Source organism: Varanus komodoensis, unplaced genomic scaffold, assembly GCF_004798865.1.
Source record: "Varanus komodoensis strain SLA01 unplaced genomic scaffold, ASM479886v1 scaffold71, whole genome shotgun sequence".
Classification (NCBI taxonomy): domain Eukaryota; kingdom Metazoa; phylum Chordata; class Lepidosauria; order Squamata; family Varanidae; genus Varanus; species Varanus komodoensis.
The window spans coordinates 2,077,991-2,099,271 of record NW_025336360.1 but is presented as its reverse complement, the minus strand read 5'-3'; the positions used below and the strand labels follow the sequence as shown (position 1 = coordinate 2,099,271).

Genomic DNA, 21,281 nt, shown 5'->3' with positions numbered 1-21,281 from the left:
GATGCGGCTAGTCACCGAATGGCTGCCTTGGGACCTGGCTAATGAAGATGTGTGGGGGACAGAAATCGTGCAGCTAAAGACTGTGAGGAAAGGGAAAAGGAAAGGCCAGCCCTGTCTCCATCCATCCATCCATCCATCCATCCATCCATCCATCGAAAACGTTTATTTATTTATTTAAAACCTTTATATGCCATCCCCTCATGCCTCGGCATTTCCCATACTCTTGCTTTCTCTTCACTTCTTAGGCTTCAGCCTTGCCCGTTCCTACCCCTACTCACCCCTTTATGTTGCTGTTCATGTCTTTTCTAACCCCCAGCCTAACACTCTCCCCTTTGTCTTGTTGTTTCTTCTATCTCCTGGTGTCTAGCTTTGCTCCTTCTCTCCCCTCTACCCCGTTGCCTTGCATTCTCCTCCTGCCTGCTGAGTGTATGATCAGTAGTAGGTTCAGGAACAGGAAGAGGTGGGCACCTCAGCAGTTTTCTGCTTTATGAGAAAGATTTCTTATGAATGGGCAGGAAATGAAGGGTTGTGCAGGCACTGCTGGAGGTGTGCATGGACGCCACGGTGCCTCTGGACACGGTGTTGGGAACCCCTGCTGGTCCAAGGAGACTTTCTTGGTTGAGAGATCAAATGGCTCGGCCTGCAGCAGGACAGCTTTGCATATTTGGAGAAGTGACAACTGCTTAGCGTTAGAGGCCCTGCTTTGCTTGGACAGAAGGTCCCAAGCGCAGGCCCTGGTCGGGTTGGGAAAGACCCCTGTCTGAGACCCTGGAAATGCCATCACTCAGTGCATAGCAGCCTTCTCCACCCGATCCCTGTCGGGCCACAAGTTTCATAGTCTCTTGTGAGCGTGGCACAGCCTGCTGCGGTTGATGGGTGCTGCAGTCCAGCACATCTGGAGGGCACCAAGTTGACAGGAGCTGGTGGAGTCTGACCTGGCATCAGGCAGCTTCCTCTGTTCCCTGGGAGCTCCTGTGGCTGATGCAAGAGTCTGGTTTATTAGCTGCAGAAGGGTGCAGGCTTGGTTTCCAGATCTCTGGAAGCCAAGGATTAGGATCAGGGTGGAGATGCTGGAAAGGCCCCTTCTCTACCCAAGACCCTGGAGAGCCCCCATCTCTCAGAGTGGACAGCACTGGAGTAGGTGGACCAGACAAAGTGGATCCCAAGCCAAAAACAAAACAGCAAAATAACCGGGGGGGGGGGGGCTGCCTCTATAGAAGGTGCCTTCCTGTGTCCTGAAGGGTTGGGCGATGCGAGCTTAGACTGTCCCTCTCCTTCCAGGTGGAAAATTACGTGGGCCACGTCCGTACCTTGACGGAGGCGCGGGATGCTCTGGCAACTGAATATGAGAGAGAAAATGAGCAGCTCAGGATGGAGTTCACACAGCTGCAGCTGGAACATGGTAATCTTTGTCTCTGTTGCTCACCCCACCCCACTGGGTGGAGCACGTTGGAATTGGGGCCCTCAAGGTATAAGGGCTGGCCTCCCCTAAGGAGGAGAAGGCAGTTGCTAAGAAAGTGCCTGCTGCTGTGCCCCCGCCATGGTATTTCATTCAGTCTGTCGGGCAGAGGTCTTGATTTGACCACTAAATGGAATGCTGACCACTGTGGCATCAGTGCAGTTCAGCCTGCTTCTGTCGCAGTATCCTAAGTGAGAGGCCCTATGTTTGCTGACTGCCTCAAGAGAAATCGCGCTCTCCTGCAGGACTTTCAAATTGCCACCCATGATGAGGGTTTGCATGATGAGTGTTTGCTGGACTGTCCTCCATGCTTTCTCTTGAAATGTTTCTCTGCCATTTGGTGGAAAGGTTGTTGTGGCTGCTGGCATGCCACAAGCGGAACCCTGTGTAGTTCTACAGAATGATTCTGGATGAGCATCCGAGAAAATTCAGAGCATTAAAATGGGGCATAGTAGCAACTGCAGTGATGGCCCAATCACTCCTAATGCTTTCCGTAGTAGAAGGGTTTTAAGAGGCTTCCTGAAGGTGCTCAAGGCAGTCTAGGCAGAGTGCTCAATTTAAGAGGGAGCCACAACAGAAAAGGCCCTGCTCCTTGCCTTGCTTCCCGAGACAGCACTGGTTGGAGCAGTGCCACCTCAGGAAGGCTCAGAGCCCGGGAGTGAGGTGAGAGAAGGGTTTGGAGGCGGTGCTCTGTTACTTGGAGGCTGGTCATGGTGGCCGATGTCTCTTCCGAGAAAGCTGCAGGGATTTCTTTTGGAAGCAACGTATCTCTGTGTGTGTGCCCACATGCACTGGATCAACATGTCAGTATTTCCATATTTCTGCTCATATAGCTCTTTTATTGACATTTATGTCCAGCTTTTTCATAGGCTGGTCTGCAGAAATTGGGGTGCAAGAAGGAAGCACTGGACTGAGACCTGGTTGCTTAGGCAGTTCCAGAAAGGGGAGGCAGCTGTGTTGATTCAGGATGCTCAAGAGCTACAAACGCTGCAGGGATTATGCAGTTCCCTGGCTGATCGTTGCCAACCCTAATAGCAGGGTGGGATCACACAGGTTCAGCACTGATGGAACAGTCCAAAAGTAGGACTGCAAAAAACGCCTCTCTGTTGCCTGCACCTCTTAGCCAGGGGTGGGGAACCTCATTTTCAATTTTGAGAACTCTAACCCATTCAGGAAAAACTGTTGCAGGAGGCTGAATAACAGCAGTGGGCTGGCCCAGAGCCATCTTTCCCTCCCTCCCTCTCTCCCTACCCTCCTTTGTTCTTTCTTTCTTATATGCACCACACACAAAACTGCACATCATGTCCCACCCATCTGTTATCCTTCCTTTCTCCCCACTGTTCTTCCTCTTTCTGTTCCCCCACCTCCCCTTTCTCTTGCGTTCTCTTTCTCCCCCCCACCCACTTTTCGCACCTCTCTCTTTTTCTGCCTAGTCCCTCCTGCCCACTTCAGGGTTTAGGATTTAATTCTCCATGCCTTGGTGGCTGGGCTCTTTGGAAAGTAAAGGTCATTTCTGCTGGTTTTACCTGCTGCCGATGCTCATGACACACGTTGGTCTAAATAGTTATCCACAGACCAACTTTCTAAAAGTGGATTCAGAGTGCAACGTTTAGGCTCTGGCAGCAGGCCTGTTCTCTAGAAACCTTAGAAGAGCCCTGTTGAGTCAGGCTCAATGTCTGTGTCACCCAGCATCGTATTTCCATAAACAGTCAGCCAGATGCCCCTGGGAAGCTTCCTGGTGGGGCTTGAAACTGCAGCCTTCCCTGGATGTCCCTGCCAATTTTCAGCCCCAGTCATGCAGAGGTATATTGCCTCCCAACATGGAGGTTTTATCACGCTAACTCCTCCGCAAATTGTCTATGCCTTTTAAAATGTTTGTTTAGGTGACCTGAAGTGGCACCAGTGAACTTCACTCAGTGAAGTTTTAGAATTACACAGAAGGGAAACTTGTTTCACTTTTTGCATGGTATAGAAATTTATAAACCTCTGTCACAGTTACCACACTGTATTTGAGACAAGAACCAAAGAGTGACTTGACTGGGCGAACTGGCCTGCAGGGAAATTCTTCTCTGCTGTCAAGAGGATTCAGGTGTGGTCAGTAAAACATGAGACCATTGAGGGATTGTTAAAGAATTTTTTTACAAACTCTGGATGACAAATGAACCTTGCTGTTGCTGTTTTTCTCTGGTCACTGCTTTCATTGGTTCTCATTTGCTCTCTGCCCAACCTTGGCAAAGAAGCCAGCCTCTGTAGCTCTTGTCTAATCGCGCTTTGTGTTTTGTGGTTGGATCAATACAGTGTGAGGATCAACAGTATTTAATGGGGGGAGGGGCATTTGGCCTCAAAATGACATGGCCAGTGTCAATTTTAGTGGTGTAAGCCATCTGAGTGGAAGCATGCAAGGACTTGGCATCGGTGGAGAGAATGCTTTTGCTGATGGGTGGGAGGTTTGACCTATTTTTATTTCATCCTGTCATTTACTATATTTGTGCCCATGACGGGCTTCCAAAATGTGAGGAAAGGGGGAGCTCTCTTGGGATTCTGGGGAGCAGAAGGAAGTAAATCCTGTTGTATCCCTGCTGCTGAGTGCATCTCACCGCACTGGGGTCCCTAAGTGGGCATGTAAAGCCCCCCGCTTCACAGTCGTCTGGACAGCAGCAGTGGTGATTTCCCTGCCACCCAGTGGATGGCACTTCCGCTGGGCGTCAGGGAAGAGTTGCCCGGGCTCTGGTGGTCCTTGTGCAGTCTGCGGCTCTCCCCCCACTGCACTGCAGACCTGCCAGGAGCCTGGAATCATCGAGCGGGCATGCTGCTCTTGTTCCACCACCATAAGCAGCCGGCAGCCAGGCTTCCCCCATGTCTGATTGGCTAGGCCAGGATGCAGTTTCTCTTTCTTGGGCCCAGATGAAATCGGTCAGGGCCCTGCTCTGTTCTTGGTGGCAGCAGCAAAGGAAGCCCCAAGGGGAACTGGCCCCCCTCAAGTTAAGTAAGGCAAATGGGACTTTGTTTTTAAGTACCAGAATACTTTTACAACAGAAGAATGTTCATGAGTAAAAGTAATGTGTTTTAGCTGGAAGTCAGGAATTAATCCTCTCCCCAAACCACCCACTCCGTGGTGATGTAATCTGCCTGCCTTCCTTTCTATTCCTGTGCTTGATTCCAGTCCGCCTGGCAGCAGTTGCAAATAATGTGTGTCCCTCTGCATCTCTTAACAGTCTTGGGACAAAGTAGACCACGTGAATGAACCAGAGAGGGGAGGAAGGCGGAGGAGAAAATGTGGGAAGGGGCACGCACATTTCTCCTGTTGCTGCTGAAATTACTGTCCCGTGCCTGCCCTAAAGGCGCCATCAGCAGGTGCTTTCTGGCGGAGGATGAGCAGGTCTGGGGCCCCTGCCCAGGCCCCTCTCTTTCCCTAGGTATCCGCATCCCCCGCTTCTGCAACTGCAGTTTAAAGGCAAGAGGAAAGGCAAGTCGTGGAAACCACCAAGTTTTTTCAGTCCCTGGAGCAGAGAGGGATGAGTAGTGGACTACTTCCAAATTGCCATTAGCTCTTTGTAGGGAAGGAACAAAAACTTCTCTCCTGCCAAGGATTTTGGGAGTGTTTTTTCCTTGTTTAAGCCTTGTGAGCATTCTCAATAATTCTGTTTCTGCAAGGAAACTTACTCTGCTGAATTTTGTGTGGGTACCCGTGTGTTCACATGTATGCACACATTTTAATTTTTGTTTTTCGCACAGAATCCCAGAAGAAGGAAGTTGAGGAAATGTTGGAACAGGAAGGTTTGCTTGATATCGCCCACAGTAGCCCCAGTGAGCAAGTTGCTTATCTCCTGGTTGAACGGAGCACACTGCTGGAGAAAACAGAGGCACTGGAGCAACAGCTCGACTCCTCCAGCTGTCTGGACACCCTCTGGGCCGCTCAGCCTCAGGTACCTCAGCATTTCCGTATTCTTCCCCAAATACTTTTGTATCATGCAAACTGCTTCAAAATGAGTGACAGACGTTTCTTGATATGATGCCATTCAAGTGTAGTGTCGTGCATGGAAACACATGGTGCCAGGATTATTCCAGCAGCAGCTTGAACATTGAAACACAGAATGCTGCCTCATCCCACGTCAGCCCAGGGCTTCATCTGGCTCATTATTGCCTACACTCTTCTCCTACCCACCGTGTGTTGGCAAGGCAAGGCCTCACTGGTCCTTGGCCTGGGATGGGTTGTCTTCTTGGCACTTGCAGCTCTACCTAGAGCTGCAGAATCTCCTGGTGCAGATCTGTGCCTGCACGGGCTGTTTTCCCTCCACCTCTTGTGGCTGCAATACAGCAGCAAGTCATTCTGTTGCTCTTTCCCTCTTGGGATGCCTCGCACTGTAGGCTGGGATTGCCAAAGCAAACTGCAAGGCAGAGCAGGAGAGTCCTTGCTGAGAGTCAGCTGTAAAGAGCAGCAGGGGGTGAGTGATCAGGGGTGGTCAGTGGCCCTCAAGCCTTACAGTGCGGACACCGGCCTGTGTTTGGAGTTTGCCTCCTACCACCAATCATGACCCCTTTTCTGTAGACGTACGAGCCTGGCATGTGATAGAGACACTGGCCCAGCAGGTCTCTCTGCCCCACAAATGCCACAGAATTTGTCTGCTGTTACTTCAGAGAGTGGCCTTGTGCCTGCCAGGATAAATCCAGCAAGAGGTTAAACACAGTGCAGCTCATAAAGCAAAAGTATTACTATTGCATTGCATTTATCCTGCCTTTTTTTCCTCTAGCAAGGATCCCAAGGCAGTTTACGAGATTCTCCTTCTCTCCATTTTGTCCTCACAACAACCCTGTGAGGTAGGTTAGGCAGAGAGGTGGTGACTGGCCCAAAGTCAGCCAGTGGGCTTCATTGCTGGGTGGGGCCTAGAACCCATATTGTCTGGGTCCCAGTCCCATGCTCTTACCAACTACACCGTGCTGGCTCTTACAGCAGTCTTAGTTTTCTCTCTCCTTTTTTTGCAAGGATGAATTGGATTAAGTCCAGCTAGATGATGAGCTTCAGCAGTAGCAAGAATCCAGGTAGCACACCAAAGAGGCAGAGAATGAAATAGTAAAAAAGAACAAGAAATTGGTTTGTTTGTGTGTTTTTTTACCTTTCATGTAGTGTGACTTCATATCTGGAAGGGCTCATGTCCTGGGTAGATTCAAGGCAATGAGATGGCAATAGTATACAGGGTGGGTTGAAGTTTTTATTTTTATTTTAGAACTTTTTAATTCAGTTCAGGGTGAACATCCCAGAAAACACGGGATAGCTTGGATTCTCTGCTCCAAGGCTGAATATAGTTCTCTGGCCTTTGAAGGGAAAGTCAGAGATTTGCCCTCTGGTAGCTGTCATAGAGAAGACTGTGCCAGCTGCCTCACTGAGAGAGCACCCAAGAGAGTGGCAAAAGGGGGTAATTCCAGATAGCAGAGAGGGCAGGAGACTGAAGGGGCCAAGGTATGAGTTCTCTTGAGCCCCCTTCCCACTTGGTGGGGCCTTGCTAGACCAGTTCAAAAGCCTTCTGATGAAAAAGCAAAGCTTGGGGGACAGGAGAGCAAAGATATCCTTGCTGCTCCTCCCCTGCTGGGCATAGGAATCTTGAAAGCCCTTGTGTTTGGGGGCTTCCAGGTAGCGAGGTCACAAGCCATACAATCATGCCATTAGTACATTTCTTTGCTATGTTTCAAGGCTGTGCTCTCCTTACAATTCAGGATCAAACAAATTATAAAAGTACCTGGAATTTAAACTATTTTACAATAAGCCTGTTAGAATAAAATGGAATGTCAAATATCTAAATGCTATTAATACCTTTAAATATTTTCAAGCAAAAGCCAAGCAGAATGAATGAGTTTTTATCAACGTGTTAAGAGCAGCTACAGATGAGGTCAGTTGTATATTTCTCAAGAGGGGAATCCATGCGTTGGGGCCACCACTGAGAAAGCCATTTCTTTAGTGCCTGGCCATCTTACTTATCTTAGTGGTGCGTCATTGATGCAACGTACGTGGACCTAATCACAGTACAAGAACAGGTCTATAAAGGTGTAGGCAGTCCTTCTAATAATTTGCACCTAAGCCATTTAAAGGTAAAAACCTGCATTTTGGATTGAGCCAAGAAATACTGGCAACCAGAATTGGTGCAATGTGATCTGATAGTCTAAGCCCAACGAGGAAATGTGACCATATTCTGTACCAGTTGCCATCTCCAAGTTGTCCTCTGAGGCAGCACGTTGCAGTAGTCTTTCCAAGGATGTAACTAAGGCATGTGTTGGCTTTCCCTAAACGAAAACACAGCTTACTTACCAAATGTAATACCAGTGAAATGGAAAGTGCTGGACGGAGCTCTGTGTGACTGTACAAAGCTGCCTTCTGCTGAATCCAGCCCTGTAGTTTCTGTTCCAAGTGACGGTGGATCTCCAAGGTCTTGGACCTGGAGGGAACTCTCTCAGCCCTGCTCCTCGCTGTAAAGACTATCAAAGAGGTACCAGAGATCTGCCCTGGTGCTCTGTGCTGGCAGGGCATATGTTGCGCAACGGAGCTGTGGCCATCATTGCCCTGTTGGTCTGACCCAGCAGTCTCCGCTGTTACCAGCGGTGGCTCTCCAGGCCTTCTTTCCCAGCTCTGCTTCCAGAGACCCCGTTGCTATCTGGAGACACCTTTCTTTGGACCTGAACCCTTCGGCATTCACAGGAACTGCTTTACCCCCTCCGCCGTGGGGTTTTGAGAGACTTTGTCCAAGTCATTCCCAGGAGAGATTAACCTGAGATGTTTTGGTGGTTGAGATGGGACATCTGAATGATACGTGTATACTTTTGCCTCATAAAACGATGCACAGTGCGATCTACCTGGAATTTCCTGGTGAAGTTATCTGTAGGTCTATAGGTTTCTCCCATGCTGCTGCCTTAAATAAATATCCAAGCCCAGTGTATTTAATCAACCAATGGGCCAAAGGCATCTGCGAGCCCAAAGCACCAAACCCATGGAGGAGTCTCACCTCTGCATGATTCGTGGCTCTGGCCTTGCTTCCCTTCAGTCGGACAGCACTCCTTGTCTCTAAATGACATGGGGTGTCATACTCATTCCTAATGCAAAGGAAGAACGAATTCCCTGGCATGAGAGAGCTTGCCGTCAGTGTATGAGTCCCCGCTCTGGGCTTGCCTCCTTCCAGTCAGCTCCTCACAATCAATAACGACACCCCACTTTTGATGGTTCCTGAGTTGTGGCTCACAAAGCAAGTTGGATTTAAAAAAGCCTTTCTGGTTAAGAAGCAATATAGCAGCCGTATCATTTTCAAGGCCCTGAATCTGGCCTGCTTGTGTGCATCTGATAAAAACAGGCCCCTCGCCCTCAGAACCCCCGCTGCTCCTCGGCTCAAATTGCTGAACATTCATGTCGAGGTGCAGGCCTGTCCCTTTCATGATGACTCGTGGCTTGTGTTCCAGTCCCGCACGGAGGAGCAGGCGAGAGACAGTGCTTTGTGTGCATGCGCCGAGTGTCACTGGCATGAAGCTGTGCACAGGCTGCAGGCGGCACATGGTGAAATTCGGAGGCTGACAGAGGAGCTGAATGCACAGAAGACCAGGCACAGCAAGTCGGGTGAGTTCCAGCAAAACGTGTTGGCATGTGCCAGCTTGACCGTTTTTCTGTAGGGCCTGGCAACCTACCTAGGTTTTATTCAGGCTTCTGCCAACATGCCATTGCGTCAGAGCAGCACCCCTGGAAGCTGGGAAGGCCATTCTAAGCCATCTCAATCCTTGAGAAGTTCCTCCAGTTTCTGTGCGTCTGGCTAGGCTCCATCAACCCCTGGCTTTCAGGAGATGGTTGGAAGTGCTGTGGGAGAGGGACATGCAACATCCTTCCCATCGCCTTCTTGTTGCATCTGTTGTCTCACAGTAACCGCAGAGGAAGAATATAAGAGCTTTATTACAGTAAACAGTTTGCAAGCATTACTAATAGATAACAGAGTGACTGTGTTATTGAGCACCAGGCCCAGGTGACACAAGTTGGGTATCCAAAGAAGGTGGCAGTTTTTCCTCATCTGGGCAGGAGGTATTAAAAGTGTTTACAGTATGTGTCTCTCACGGGGGACTTTGAAACAGATATAATAAAGAAAAGAGTTGGTTAAACCCTCCATTGGGCCAAGAGGAGGACTTTTTTATCATTTTTTTTTTATTTATTTGGGATATTTCTAACCCGTCCATCACTATGCATCTCTGGATGACTTACAAACAAATTCAGTAAATACAACAATATAAAATATCATAAATACCCCAAACAATAATAATAAAACTAATAACCCATGACTGAAGTACAACATAATTAAAATCTTCTAAACATTAAAACATTGGGTGAATAAAAAGGTCTTGACCTGGCACCAAAAAGCATATAATGAAGGTGCCAGGTAGACCTCTCTAGTGAGTGCACTCCATAGCCGGTGCCTCCACAGAGAAAGCCCTCCTCCAGGTATTCTGTCTCCTAATCTTCTTCAAGGAGGGTTCCCCGAGTAGGGCCTCTGCTATAGATCCTAAGGGGCGGGAGGGCATGTAGGGAAAAAGACGTTCCTTTAGGTATCCTGGTCCCAATCCGTTTAGAGCTTTGTAGGTCATAACCATCATCAATGTTTACTCCCAACACTTCTTTCAAGATACTGAAATAGACAATCATAATGTAATAAAAGTACATAATTAAAACAGCCAAAAGAAGCATTGATTAAAATAATTAAGATTTATAGAATAGTCCTGACTTCGTTGCACTTAAGGGAAACCTTTTGAAATCAATAAGGCTTAACTTAGTCATGTCTAACTTAAATCCTGTTGATTTCAGTGGTTTTCATTTAGGTTGGCTTAGATCCAACCTAAAGTGGAAGAACGGATTGACTGAATCCCATTTTGTTTTTCAAACAATCAATATCCACAAAAAAGAATGCCAAAAAAAGTCAGTGGCAATGGAGTCTAATAGCAGGTGTTCCAGATTGTAGGTGACACCACAGAAAAGGCCCTGTCTTTCATGCTAACCTGAAAAGGGAATACGAATCAGGGCTTCAGGACTGTTTGGTGCCTGAGCAGGGTCCTGTGAGAGAAGGTGTTTCCTGAGATCCTCTGGCCCTGTTCCATTTGGAGCTTTAGAAGCTGAAGCTCGAGGCTGCATTGAGGCCAGAAACAGATAAATAGCTGTAGACGATATACAGTTCCAGGAATATGATGTAATCTGCATGCTGTGGCTAAATCCTCAGTAGTTGCACTTTGGAGCAGTGAAGGTTTCAGCTTGGAATGAGTTGCTTTCTGAAAAGGGGGCTGTCCTCAGCATTAATCTGTAACACATTCCAGGCTCTGAGAGGCTCCATGGAGGTGGTGCAAAAGCAGTCCAGGGCCCTCAACGGTCCTCCGGCTAGCAGACACGGGGCACAGGTCGAAGGCCATAATTTATTCATTGCTTAATTTTTTATGGTTATTGCCAAGCCACCTTTCAGGATAGAGAGCCTGCCAAGGCAAATGACATGAAACCTTTCAAGTTCACAAAGGGATTATTGCTTATTGCCACGGGCTTCTCAAAATGGTACAGAGGTACGAACATTCAGGTACCCCAACATCTTTCAGAAAAGCACCTCATGATAAATTGGACTTAATTTCCTCGATTAGAGAATCACCTTTGCACAGCAATTGCTACTTTCTTCACAATGGCAGCTCAGATTTTCTCATCTATTGTTGCAAATAATGCAATGATATGAAATATCCTGTCCTGGTGTATGACCAGAGGAACTCTATCAGTATACCTAAGCCTTACAGTAAATCAGTGAATCAAGTCAGTTGCATTCTTCTCCGTGTGAAAAGTTGCACAGCTGCCAGGGTCAGTTCCACCATAAGCCTGCAAGTCAGTCCAGTCATCAGAGGAGGCTGAGCACTGAGGTTCGGTCCAGGCTTGTTCAAGAGGATCCTGTCAAAGCAGCAAGGCTAGGAGTCGGGAACAAAGTCTAGAGTGCAGAGGCAAGGCTAGAAGGCTTGTTTCCAGCAAGTTTCTTGGCAGTTCTTTTCTTGGCCACCTTTTTGCCAGGAGCTGATAGGATATGGCCCTGCTCCTGGCCATTGCTAATCACACAGGCCTGGTGTGCAACTTGGTACCTTGCCAGAGAGGGAAGGCCTGCCCGCTTCTCTTCAGCGGCAGCTGTCAGAAAGGCTGGAAGGGCTTCCTGTCTCTGGGTCAGATTCTGAAACTTCCTGGGCAAGGGGAAGTCTCCTCTCACGCACCCTTGAGGCCCCTCATCTTCTGCCCGTGCATTCCCCTCCTGGGTCCCCAGTTCTGTCCCACACTCAGACAGCCAGGTGAACCAAGCCCTTCTTCAGAAGGAACTCCTCAAGCAGAAGAAGGGCTTAGACATGTGTATGTACCTGAAAGTAAGCGTGATGTTGTATCATACTGTACATTGCAACACATGGTAGAATAGACAGTTTGTTCTGGGAGAGCCCCATAATGTCCAGGAAGTAGTTAATGGCACACAGGTACATAGTCTTTCCTTTCAGGAATGTGAGGGTACATGCCTTCCAAACAGGCAGAGGACATCTGCTGGAACTTTCTGCAAAGTCTTTCCTTTATGGTGGACAATACTTTGTTCTGTAACTGCATTGTACTTCAATGGCCTTTTGAAACTTACTATACAGAATGGTATTAACCAGATAAAGTAATTAAAGAATGGCCAGGATCAGTTCTAACCAGAGTAGTTGGTGGAAGATGGCTCTGGAGCAGCGGAAGTCCAACTGAAACGGGAACTGATATCATCTGCATCTACCTACTCCTTCCCAGAGAGCTTTTGGTAGATGGCCTTAACTGTCTGAGCAGTGGAGTGGGGGAGTCCAGCCAGAGGTGGCCCTGAGATCTTTGCCTGACTCCCTCCCCCGCTTTTTTTCTGGAATCCTTCCCACAGGGGAATAGATAGCAGATGACCCTGCGGCAGTGGGTGGGAGAATAGAAAGCAGGTTTTAAAAATTAACTTCAGAATTTGCTATTAACCGAATGGAATTAATTGCTGCAGAGATGCACTGGGAGCCACTGACTCTGAAAAGGGATTAGTCACATCTGTGGAAGATCAGGCGATCAGCAGGCAGAAGTCATGGCTTGATGTGGCCTCCAGGATCAGTGTTCCTCAGGTCACGAGTCACCTAGTGGCAACACCTGGAGGGGGCTATTATGCTCAGGTGCTGATTGAGGACTTCTCGTGGGCATCCGGGTGGCCACCGAGGGAGTGGGATGTTTGGCTAGAGAGGCTGCTGGCCCTGATCCGGCAGGGCTCCTCTTCGGTTCTTTTTTTCTCGGCGTTCCCTTCGGGGACTCGGATGTGACATCAAAACTCCCTCTTGTCAAAGCAGGCAGCCTCATGAGGCCAGCCAAGAGCGGGCAGTCCCCGCAGCTTCCCAAGCAGTTGCTTTGCCTGTCGTGATCTGACTCCCTGTTGTGCCGTGGTTAATCGATATTTTTTTAGGACAGCTTTTACATCAGAAGGCACGTGTTTCAGCCTCCGATGTGTTAGAGCCCCCAGGCAAAGTGGTGCCTTCCAATCGCAGGCAGAGCTGCCTCTGTGTTCCTTTCCTGGGTGGTGTTTGAGCCAGCGAGGAAATTGCTGTGATGTGCACATCATCTTAGGCACCTGTTCCTGTATCGGTAATTTTTATTATGTTACATTCCGAGTGCTTCTGTGCTGTTCTTTGTTTAAAGGTCCATTCCGTGTAATGTGGAAACTTAGCAGCGATTTTTGGACAGGCTTTGTTGGTTAGTCTGGGCTGCTGGGGTGAAGTGAGAAGATTTGTGCATGTTCAGAAGTCTGTGAAATCTGTTTTAATCAATTTCTTCTTAAAACAACAAAATTCTTCTTAAGAACTACAAGTTTCTTCTTAAAACTCGATCCCTGATTTATTTTAGAAACAAAAGCTTCAGTTCTATGGTATTTTTCATATATTGCCATACATTGCTGAAAATTAAGAGTGATTGTTAAGAATTTATTTGTACCTTATTATGCTTAGAAACTGTATTTTATTTATGTGACAATTAGGGTCAAAAGTTAATTGTTTTCTGGTTGTATTTTTTAAAGATATAATTGTCAGTTATTTTGGTCTTATGTCAAAAATGCGAGACTGTTAGAGATCATAAAATCATAGAATAGTAGAGTAGGAAGGGGCCAGAGGGCCATCAGGTTCAACCTCCTGCTTAGTGCAGGACTCCAAGTTAAGTCACCCTCTCAGCTGGCTATCCAGATGCATCTTGAATGCCTCTAGCGTGGGAGGGCCTTCCCTTCCCTAGCTCATGGGTTCCATTGCTGCAGTGCTGTCACAGTCAGGAATCGTTTCCTGATATCTAGCTGGAGTCTGGCTTCCAGGAATTTGAACCTGTCATTCTATGTCCTGCACTCTGGCCTTCCTCTTTATGACAGCCTTTCAAATACTTGAAGCGTGCTATCATTGCTTACAGGTTCGATCTGTAACAAAACGTTGGCATGTGGAACACTCCTGTTCAGGGTTCCAACCGGCCAGTCGTGTCTTCTTTCAGGAGACTGGTTCCCCTCCCAGTTTTCTCTTCTCTGCTTCCAAAACATGACACAATATTCTCTGGCCACTAAACATGCTCAGTCCTTATTGAACACATTTGGACTTTTCCCCACTTTCTGAACTTTCTGCAAACATTGGAATTGCCCTGAGTGGGCTGTTATCTTCTCCTTCATTGTTTAGTGGTCCTGCTTTGTTAGCAATCACCAGCTGAGTTCACCATGAGAAAGGATGGCAACACAGGTGCACATCTGTGCATCGCCTGTGGAATCTGATGAGATGATGTGGTGTTAGAAGAGATTTTTCAACATACTAAGGTCCTTTAGAACTCCCAGTACCTTTGATGTGTGGTGCTGTTTCTTTCGCATTCATTTTAATTGAGTACTAGTTGTCTTCAATGGCTTTTAGTGAAATCCGCAACCATGTACACAAGCACAGAGTGTTTATACAGTGAGCAATGACTTACATAAGGAGGATACATCTATATATCCATTGAGGTCAGTTGTAAGTTGCAGCCACCTCTCTACAGGAGAGTAAAATGGTGTGCTCTAGCTAAATATGGTGCCATTAATGCATGGTTGCAGAAAGTTGTTTGCCGAGTCTGCACATGTCGCATTTCAAGCATAAGTTAGGGCATGTATTCCCAACCCTTTTGAACCTGTGGGCACACTGGAGAGTTGGAGAAACTGCTGTGGACAGCACTGAAAAATGTCTTATTAGCGAATCAGTGCTTTGGTAGCAAAAACGCCTGCTTCCTTTCTGTTTGCCTCCACAATGTCTCTTTAGCAAGACTGCCTACTTCAGCCCAGTGCTGACCGTGAATGCTTCTTTTAAATCTCTGTGTTGGCCATGTCCAGTAGTTGCTTCTTTTTAGGAGGAGGTTATTACACAGAGAAGCGTTGTGCTGGAGCCATCGTCAATATTCACTGATATAGGCACTCTTTCAAACGTACCACCTGCTTTGTGGAGATTTACGGAGGGAAGGAGGAATGGTTTCCCTGCACCTCTCTGGGAGCTAAAATACTGATAGTCTGTGTTGGAGGATAAACGCTCATCTCCTATAATGCTGTGGACTGAGGACCTCGCAGTGCTTTCGATCTATGAAAAGCTCTGCTGTTGCTGAAGCCTGTGGACAATTGCTAGATGGCTGTATGCATGTATTCATTGCTATGTATTTATACACATCCATATATATGTATTAAAAATAGGAGGACAGTGTTACAGGTGCCACACTGGAAACCCCTTCATAGGCACCATTGTGTTGACTATGGCCACTTGAGTATACGCCCTTAAATTAAGGGACTCTTTGTATCAAGAGCAAGGGCAGCAGTTATATGTGTAGACCAGCTGCTCCCAAACTGGTGTCATTTGTGTTGGGCTATAACCCTGTGACACCCAACCAGCATGGGCAGCGGCCATCCCAGCTAAGAGGAAGGGAATTGCAATCCGACACTTCTGGAGGGCACTGGACTAGGGAAGGCTGCACTGACTGCAGTCAGGGATTGCTTGGACTATTGGTGCTGACTAGGTAGAGTTTACTAATAGGAATAGGAGTAATCTACAGCTTGGCTCCTAGCAGAATCAACTGTTTTGTTCTCTTGGTTTCAAACAGCTCCAACGTCGGCAGAGACCCTGAAAGAGGAAATGGAAAAGGTGAAAGAGAGTGGTAAGTTGCATGCTGACCCATCATTAGTTCTGTGCATTTTCAGCATTCCCTCTCCACATCTGTCAGCACCCTTCCCAAGACCAGCATTCTAGTGTGGGCTCACTGTCATATATGCTCACTCATTCCTAGGCTTAAATAGGCTGGGGCACACAAGCTCAGTACCCCCAAAGCAGTTGTGCTCCTCAAACGGTGATGCAGTAATCGTAATAGTACGTTCTGGAATGTGCACCTGCTGTGCTACAGCAGTAAGTCAAGGAGAGAATGCCACGGACTGTTTCTGAGACTTGGGCTAGCAGCTTTCCACATGCCACAGCTCATGGTTTTGTGGTTGCCTTTAGAAATGTCTGAGCTACAGAAAGCCAGAGAACAAAATATCCGGCTGGACAAAGAAATTCTGGCTTTACGCAACAGAGTCCGATTTCTTGACTCAGAGAGAACAATATTCTTGGAACGGGTAAGTCTGGGTCAGTAATACTCAAGGCACCAGCACTCTGAGTCGGGTGCAGCTCTCCACCGGCAGCCAGTGCAGCGCTTTCAGAATTCGAGAGAGATGGTCTCTATTTTGTAGTTTCCTGAAGTGTAGCTTCCAAGCAGTCTTCCAGGGCAGAAAAGCATTTGAGTCTGCAGGTGATTAGGGACATTTTAACTCCCGGGGACCAAGGAAGTAGCCATGTTTTCAGATTACCCCAAATCATTCCAGATGAGGGAATCCCCATAAGATGGCCAGGATCTCCAAGGGTTCTTTCTAGACAGGGAGAAAGAAAAGAACACACACGGCATTGCGACCAAACTCACCCATCCCCTTCTAGAGAGCTTGGCTCTCATCTGAAGGAAGAAGACAGCATGTTCGCCCTTCCCCAGCCCTCTGCATTGGAAACTTCAGTACATTTCCTTTTGGGAGTTTAAAGTTGAGAAATTCCAAGTATCGGAAGTCTAGAGGAGGAGCAGAGACGCTTATCAGCTGGAATTGGTTAGATTAAAGAGCTTGAAGACTGCTTGTTACCAATATTTTCTTCTCTCTCTTTTTTAAAAAAAGTCTTTTTTACCCTAAGTAGGGGATAAATCCCCTTATTGTCAAAATTTGGATTCCCCTTTTACGTTCATGACAAGTCTGTGCAATGAGTTAGTCTGGGGGAGTGCGAAGGACTCAAGGTCACACAGGAGGCCTTTTGACTGAGTGGAGAATCCCAGCCGGGGCTCTCCAGTCTGAGTCATTGCTGTATCACAGCAGCGTCTTCTTTTTCCTCCCGGTCAGGTAGGAGATAGTTGGAGGGTGCCAGCCGGAGGGTGGGAGGCACGGGACGCCTCCTGCCCATCGCCTCTCTCCTGCACAACAAGCAGCACTTGTTGCTGCTGTAGCCCATCCTTGGCAACACAGCTTAGTAGCCCCAGCGCCTTTTTTTTCATTTGGGGGCCAGGGGCGGATTTGACCCGGCACAAGGAAGCTGTTTCTTGCTGAAGCTGCAGGCGCAGAGTGCGCTGTTAAACGGTTGTGGGACACAAGCCAGAGAACCAAGCAGAACTACCCAATCCCTGTTTCTGTTGTTAACCATGATCCATTATTTTGTTTATTAAAAATTAGCCATGCAATAATTTCTCATCTCTGGTTTTGAAACTTTTCTGGCTGACTTTGGAGTTTTTTCAGCACCTTCTTAGTGTTCTTCCAACACTAGTCTCTCAAAGGGAAGTTAAATACAATTTTAGATATTGATAGGCTGCATAGAGCAGGGGAGGGAGAGATTCTGGACACCTCTGTTGGTAATTGAAATTGCACCTGAAAATTGAGCCTTACTGGCTGGGGATTATGGGAGTTGTAGTTGAATGCATCTGGAGGATGTCAGGTTGGGGAAAGCAAATTTAGTGATTTGGTGATTCTGCATAAAGTATCTTTTCACATTCCTATGTATGTTTTCATTCTAGGAAAAAAAGGAAACAGCAAAGTCTGAAGAAGCCAGTGTTTTAGAGGAGGGTAATTCAGATCATGAAGATAACCAGGCACTTCATAAAAGGTAAATCACGTAAACTTTATAGACTGAACAAAGGTATTAGTAAGGATATTTCTCACATGCTCATACAACTCCTGGTTCCTCAGATCTTGCAAATGCACCTTCTTCTTTTATGCTTTCATCTCATTCTGCATGACCCTTACTTCTAAAAATTAAATTTGGGGGTTGGGGCACTGGCTACCACCCTTCTGTTTCAGTCCTGTGTGTAGCCCATGCGATGAAGAAGGGGGCAACATTTCAGATGGTTTTACTCTGATGCTTAGTCAGCTTCACCAGTTGTTACTTGGTTTCTGTCCTGTATTCAGGGTGCCAGATATACTCTTATCATTTCCTAAATGTGTGGGAGAGCATCTCAGGAAGCATTTCCTTCCAAACAAAACGGCTTGATCATGTTGCTGCACTTAACTCCCCCTCCCTGTCCATGATGTTGGACATTTAGTGATGTGCAAGAGAGGAAGGGCTGTAGCAGTCAGACTGCAGCCTTTCGGAGTGTCTTGTTCTGTCATGGACCAGCTTTAGAGGAACACTGGAAACAGTACCAAGGGAGCAGGAATTCTCAAGGCCAGGTCTTTACTGCTGCAGACCCGTCCAACGTTCTGTTTCCCTGGTGGCTGAGCAGATGCCCTAATGGGGGAGCCTACTAAGCATGCCCTAATGGGGGAGCCTACATGAATGAAACACGTTGTGATGTGTTCCCCGGCAACTCATAGAAACAGAGCGAGTCAGAAGGGGCCTCCTGGGCCTTCTAGTCTGACCCCCGGCTCCAGCTGGCTCTGCTCATGACATGCCTGTCCTTGAACACCTCCACCGATGGGGCTTCAACCACCTCCCGTGGAAGCCCATTTCACACCCTCGGGGCATCCTAACTGTCAGCAAGTGCTTCCTGGCATCCAAATTGAACCTTGGTTCCCTGAGCTTGGCTCCACTGGAGTGCATCCTGCCTTCCTCTGCAGGGGAGAACAGGTCTCTACCCACCTCCGTGTGGCACCCCTTGGTAGTATGTGGATATCCTACCTCTGATATTTGGGATCCTGTATAGCCATCAAAACTCATGGCTAGTGTTCACCTTATTCTCTGTGAAGTTGACAGCAGTAACTCCTATCAGCTTCTATGGCTTGTTTACGTGCTGTGCATGAATCTCGTACCATTCTGCTTCATGACCCCACAGGGTTCTAGTTTTGGGGCTCTTCCCCCATCTGTTCTCTGCACATCATGCATAGATTTATGGTGGAGATTTCTTTGAACTGCTTAGGGCAGGGGTCGGCAACCTTAAGCACTCAAACAGCCATTTGGACCCGTTTCCCACAGAAAAGAAAACACTGGGAGCCACAAAATCCTTTTGACATCTAAAATGAAGATAACACTGCATGTATCATTTTTTACCTTTATGCTATGTATAAAAAACTATAGTGTCTTGCATTTATAAAATCAGTGAATGATTCTTTTATATAATCTCCATCTGTGAACAGTTTCCCATGCCTGACTATTTCCTGAGCGGCCACAAAACTAGCATATGTAATTGAATTTGCAGACTTAATTCACTTCTTGAAATGATTTTTGGTCAGATCAACCTTCCACATCAGTTCCGAAATGGCTTTTTTCTCTCATATCCATCTGGATATTTTTCAGCAAAGGCTGTGTGTTTATTCTGGAAATGTCTTGCCACATTCGACTTTTTGTTGTTTGCCAATTTCTCACCACATATTAAGCATACTGGTAAAACAGTCTTGTCAGCAGTGAAAGCAAATGAATCTGCCCACGTACCGTTAAACGCTCTGTTTTCTTCTAAAATTTTCTTTTCTTGGATTTATCCATGGTTGGTCTACCGGGGGTCGAAAAGCTCAATAAATGGCGTGCTGGCCGGTGTCGCACATTGGCGGTTGTGACGCATATTTTGAGCGACAGGGAGCCGCAGCAGAGGGATGAAAGAGCCACACGTGGCTCCGGAGCCGCAGGTTCCTGACCCCTGGCTTAGGGGGATGCCCTTACCTTGACAACTTGACAGTTTCTTCTTTTCCTTTTCCTCCTTGATTTGCTTTGTAACATTTCGTTGTCACCTCCGGTGGTGAATGGATTCCTCACAGTTAAGGCAGCTGTTAACTGCCATTTTCCTTCCCTTGGAAGAACAGCTGTCTGTGGTGTGATGACAGTAGATTAAAAAAACCCTGGGGCTTATACCAGGCTGGTAGTTGATTTAGAACTGACGAAAGGAGATCCTTGTACAAAGAGGGCCAAGTATGAATTGACGGTGCTCTCGGCCACCAGGTGTGGTGAAAGCCTCGTGCTTTGGAGCAATGGCGCTGTGGCCCTTGGCCATGCTTAGCAGAGATGCGCCTCAGTGACGTCCTCTGGATGCCAGGTGCTGGGAACACATGGCTGGGAAGAGTGATTAGGGCTTGCAAGGTTGAAGCACTGGGGCTTTCTGATCAGCAGGGGCAGTGGTGTTATGGGTCTCACGTTTTCCCGTTCCTCCTGGGCTAGGTTTGCAGTAGTTGTGGCGGGGCGGGGGGGTACATTTTCCCAGCAACAGTGTGAATGCAACCTGCCGTAATGTGATGCGTTTGGGGATGGGTTGGTCCTTGATGGGTAGTCGGGACCCAGTAGCTTGACAAAAGATCTGCTTCTAGTAGAGATGAATATTTTTGGGTTCTGCTTGAAGGTGTGGCAGGTGTGGCTACAGGGACTGTCATAATGAATTCTCACACATCAGAATGGTACTGTATCACACCTGGCCTGTGGGCTTCTTGGAAGCATCTGGCTGGCAGGTGCTGAACTATATGGGCCCTTGGTCTGTTTTAATAGGGTTCGTTTCATGCTCCAGACAACTTTGTTGGAAGAGGAGAGTGAGAGAAGGCAAATGGAAATGATCACCCGGGAAGTTTCATGCGTGGCCAGGGGTTTTCCATGTGTACCACTTAGGCTTCTAGCGCAGAGCCCCCTCTTGTTGCGACAACCACTTGCGAACTCTTGTGCCCTGATGCAGATGCTGCCAAGTCGTCGAAAGCATCAAGTGCCAAAATGCGCAGCTCCTCCACAAGCTGCATAAGCTGGAACGAGAACATGAGGACTTGGTGGAAAGGAACGAGGAGCTGGAGTCACTCCTGGGTGAGACGCAGAACCAGACCAAAGATGAGCGGGAGCAGTTTGAGTGTGAGGTTGACGAGCTCCGGAAGAAGGTAATCCAGAGTGCCAGATCCTTCCAACTTTTCACCCCTTCGTTTCCATGTGTTGCAGAACCCCTGTGTTGCTCTTCCAGATTTTGAGGCAGACAAAGCTTAGCCAGAAGCTAACTGACATGTTTAGCATTTCAGCCTGCTCTGCTCTATGCAGGTTTTCATTTCCTTGTATGCTTCCTATCGGGCTTAAATGCACAAGAGGTGAAATTGTTGGGTGAACTGGCTGGCAGGTACGCAGTATGATTTTGATTTTGATTTTCCTCACTATGTCTGACACGGGGTTTATGTTTTTTCACAGAGACTGACCCACCACAACCCCAGGATCTCTTTCATAGTCACCACTAGCTCAGATCCCCTCAGCTTATTACTTTGAAGTTGGAATGTTTTGCCCGAACATACAGTACTTTACATTTACTACACTGAACTGCATTTGCCATTTTGATGCC

General features: G+C 47.5%; 1 protein-coding gene across 7 annotated transcripts in view; it reads left to right on the top strand.

Moving 5' to 3' along the window:
* Positions 1-21,281, top strand: part of CCDC30 (coiled-coil domain containing 30) — a 50,090-nt gene that overhangs the window by 7,923 nt on the left and 20,886 nt on the right. For 2 of the 7 annotated variants that reach the window (XM_044452239.1, XM_044452243.1), the window contains exons 3-9: positions 1,282-1,402; positions 5,195-5,385; positions 8,900-9,053; positions 15,600-15,653; positions 15,992-16,107; positions 17,574-17,662; positions 20,643-20,835. In XM_044452239.1, coding sequence (XP_044308174.1) covers positions 1,282-1,402; positions 5,195-5,385; positions 8,900-9,053; positions 15,600-15,653; positions 15,992-16,107; positions 17,574-17,662; positions 20,643-20,835 — 918 coding nt within the window. Of the gene's footprint in view, positions 1-1,281; positions 1,403-4,739; positions 4,926-5,194; positions 5,386-6,458; positions 6,500-8,899; positions 9,054-15,599; positions 15,654-15,991; positions 16,108-17,573; positions 17,663-20,642; positions 20,836-21,281 lie in introns of those variants that run through there. The other 5 variants (XM_044452242.1, XM_044452240.1, XM_044452241.1 and 2 more) reach the window with 5 other exon arrangements.